General features: G+C 34.7%; 1 protein-coding gene across 1 annotated transcript; it reads left to right on the top strand.

Annotated features, from left to right (window-relative positions):
• Window positions 1-1101: 1101 nt before the first annotated feature.
• On the top strand, window positions 1102-1897 carry LOC139853638 (uncharacterized). The gene is made up of 2 exons (XM_071843017.1): window positions 1102-1343; window positions 1645-1897. The coding sequence occupies exons 1-2, from the start codon at window positions 1102-1104 to the stop codon at window positions 1895-1897; spliced, it is 495 nt and encodes a 164-aa protein (XP_071699118.1).
• Window positions 1898-4121: the final 2224 nt, after the last annotated feature.

The raw sequence follows: 4121 nt of genomic DNA, 5'->3' as shown, positions 1-4121 counted from the left end.
TCGACGACTCGAATGCAACGTCTTTTGAAATATGCCATGAATGACTCCAAGTAATATTTCAAAAATGAGCAAATGCACAGCGGAAGATTTCTTTCGTACCTGAGAATAAACATGCTTTAAAGTGTCAACCAAAAGGTTGGTGAGTTCATTAGTTTAACATAAATAATCATTTCCATCATTTTAATAGACCACAAGATTTTCATTTCTCATAAATATACGTCCTATGCATAGAGACAAAAATATCATTCATATGGATTGAACACCTGGTAACCGACATTAACAAGATGCATATAAGAATATCCCCTATCATTCCGGGATCCTCCTTCGGACATGATATAAATTTCGAAGTACTAAAGCATCCGGTACTTTGGATGGGGTTTGTTAGGCCCAATAGATCTATCTTTAGGATTCGCGTCAATTAGGGTGTCTGTTCCCTAATTCTTAGATTACCAGACTAAAAAGGGGCATATTCGGTTTAATAATCCAGCCATAGAATGTAGTTTCATTTACTCGTGTCTATTTCGTAAAACAGTTATAAAAGTAGCGCATGTATTCTCAGCCCAAAAATATAAAGGGTAAAAAGGCAAATGAAACTCACCTAATGTATTTTGTAGTAAAAATACATATGACAATATTGAACAATGCAGGGTTGGCCTCGGATTCACGAACCTATATCATTCATATGTATATTAATACATATACTTGTAATCGAACAATTTCATATATATATATATATATATATATATATATATATATATATATATATATATATATATATATATATATATATATATATATATATATATATATATATATATTCAAGAAGATTAATATTTATATGATCTTCTTAATATATATATCAATTATTATTTTAAAAATACCTAATTTGTTATATATAAATCTTTATATATAGATTGTTAATATGATTAATACATATTTATATGTAATATTACTATTAAAAATGAGGCTGGTCAAACTTTAGTAAAGGAAGACGAAATTAGAAAAAGATGGGAAGAGTATTTCTCATCTCTCTTCGTGGGGGGAAGACCAGAACGCCATGAGGACTTACAAGACTCTGATATAGAACAATCCCAAAACAACATGGATTACGAGAGGATTAGCCAAGATGAAGTAAAATTGGCACTACGAAAGACGAGGAGAAATAAATCGGTGGGACCGGATCAGATTCCTATTGAGGCGTGGCGGTGTCTTGGCGACGTTGGTGTTAGGTGGCTGACTGGCCTTTTTAACAAGACATTTAGAAGCTCTAAAATGTCCATGGAATGGAGACTGAGCGAGACTATCCCCATCTATAAGAACAATGGGGGATGCTCAATGTTGCGGTAATTATAGAGGCATAAAATTACTTAGTCATACTATGAAGCTTTGGGAGAAAGTGATTGAGACTAGACTTCGACGCGAAACCAATGTCTGGAAGAACCAATTTGGTTTCATGCCAAAGCGCTCCTCGATAGAGGCAATCCATATTATTAGGAACCTTATGGAGAAACATAGAGAGAAGCAAAGGAACCTAGAGATGGTTTTCTTAGACTTGGAAAAGGCCTACGATTGCGTGCTACGAAACTTGATTTGGAAGACCCTTCAGGATAGAAGTATCTCGAGTAGGTATATTAATGTTATTAGGGATACGTATGAAGGGGCGAAGTCTTGTGTTCGAACGCCGGTGGGAAATACTGAAGTTTTTCCAATAGAAGTAGGCCTGCACCAGGGATCGGCCCTTAGCCCTTTTCTTTTCGCCTTGATCCTTGATGGACTTTCCCGAGGGACACAAGAGTGCATCCCTTGGTGCTTGATTTTTGCAGATGATATTGTGCTTGTTTCGGATTCTAAGGAGGAGCTTAATAGAAGACTAGAGCAATGGAGGGTGGCCTTATAAAGTAATGGCATGCATATTAGTAGACAAAAAATGGAATATCTTAGTTGCGTTTTTGATAGGAATGATGATGAACTAGGTGATGGAGCGAACATCTTCATTGGAGACCAGATATTGCATCCACAAACTTCGTTTAGATACCTAGGCTCGATGCTTCACAAATCGGGGAGGATAGATAAAGACGTGTCGCACCGTATTAAAGTAGGGTGGGTGAAGTGGAGAGTTGCGACTGGAGTCTTATGCGATAAGAAGATCCCCCTAAAGCTGAAAGGAAAATTCTTCAAGGTGGCAATTAGACCTGCCATGTTATATGGATCGGAGTGTTGGCCAATGACGAAGGCACAAGAGAGGAGGATGGAGGTGGCAGAGATGAGGATGCTTAGGTGGACATGCGGTAAAACCATGTTGGATATGATTCCAAATAGTGTGTTTAGGGAGAACCTGAAAGTTAGAAGCATCATCGACAAACTAAGAGAAGAACGGCTACGATGGTATGGGCATGTGAGAAGGCGACCTCTGACTGCACCTCTTAGGAGAGTAGAGGCACTTACGATTGACGGTGTACGGAGAAGGGGTAGACCTACTCGTAGGTGGGAGGATAGAATAAAGCTCGACTTGAAGGAGCTTTTATTGACTGAGGACATGACTTCAGATAGGATTGCGTGGAGGACTAGAATTAGAATAGAAGAGTAGGTTTTTGTTTGTTTGGGTGTTGGTGTGTTTGTGTTCGTGGGTCTGTGTGTTTGTGTAGATGTGTCCTCTTTTAATGTGTTTTTCGTGTGATTGTTTTTGTTTGTTTGTTGCGTCATGTAGCGCGTTTTTCTGTACTTTTTTTATTACCGGACCCTCTTCTTTCTACTGGGTATGTTTGTGTGTGCTTGTTTTGTGTTTGTTTGTATACATGTTTAGGGATTAGGTTGGGGTTGCGGGTATGTTTGTTTGTTTATTTGTTTGCTTTATGTATGTTGCGTTTGTTGTATATGCGGGCTTGTTTCGTTTGTGTCTGTTTGGGTGTCTGGCTGTGTATGTGGGTCTGCTATTATGTATGTTTGTATGTATGCTCGCGGGTAAGTTTCAAGTTTTCATGTTTTTTGTTTGGTTACGTACGGTTTCTTGTATGTATGTATGTATGTATGTATGTATGTATGTATGCATGTACGTACGTATGCTTGTATGCTTGTATGTCTGTTGGTTTGTGTTCTTGTGTTTATAGGTTTGTATGTTTTGTTATGTTTAGGGTTGCTTGTTTGCGGACATGTTTTTTTTTTTTTTTTAGTTGTAGCATCTCTCGTTTTTGTCCTGACCTTCGCCCAACTGTCTAAGGTACGTCTTCTAGTTCCCTTTATATATATATATATATATATATATATATATATATATATATATATATATATATATATATATATATATATATATATATATATATATATATATATATATATATATATATATATATATATATATATATATATATATATATATATATATATATATATATATATATATATATATATATATATATATTCCTACTACTTTTTTTTCATACACGGTTCTCTTAAACGAGGCTTAGCAAGCGTCGATTTATTGGCGACTTGTCTACCGCTTAGAGCCTAAATTGAACTCCAGGCACGAAGTAAAACCTATTAAAATTTGATTCTACCATTTTCATGGCGTCTCTGTTTATTTTATTTTTTATCTTTATTTTCTTACTTATTATTACTATTATATATATATATATATATATATATATATATATATATATATATATATATATATATATATATATATATATATATATATCTTTTTTTTTCTCGCATTCTTTATGGCCGGAGGTCCCCTTGAAAGCAATCTCTTTACCCGTCGAATAGAGGGAGGGAGGACTTTCTCCGCTCTTGTGAGTGTTTAACTCGGGGTGGAGAAATGATTTCTCTTTATTCTAGGATAGAGGAAGGATTGTCTACATCCCACCTCCCCCATACCCCACTTATAGGATTGGGTATTGTTGTTGTTGTTGTTGTTGTTATTGTTGTTGTTGTTGTTGTTGTTGTATAGTTTTGTATAAATAATATTTATTTGGTTAAAGAACGTTTATATTAGTAATAAAAATCGTATTTGATTATGATGATAACAGTACTGATAATAATAATAATTATATTAATGATATTAGTCATGATAATAATAACAATACTTATAACAAAAATTAAATCATAAGTTTTCTACTGATGAT

This window comes from Rutidosis leptorrhynchoides, chromosome 6 (assembly GCF_046630445.1).
Source record: "Rutidosis leptorrhynchoides isolate AG116_Rl617_1_P2 chromosome 6, CSIRO_AGI_Rlap_v1, whole genome shotgun sequence".
Taxonomy (NCBI): domain Eukaryota; kingdom Viridiplantae; phylum Streptophyta; class Magnoliopsida; order Asterales; family Asteraceae; genus Rutidosis; species Rutidosis leptorrhynchoides.
This window is presented reverse-complemented; position numbering and strand designations above follow the sequence as displayed.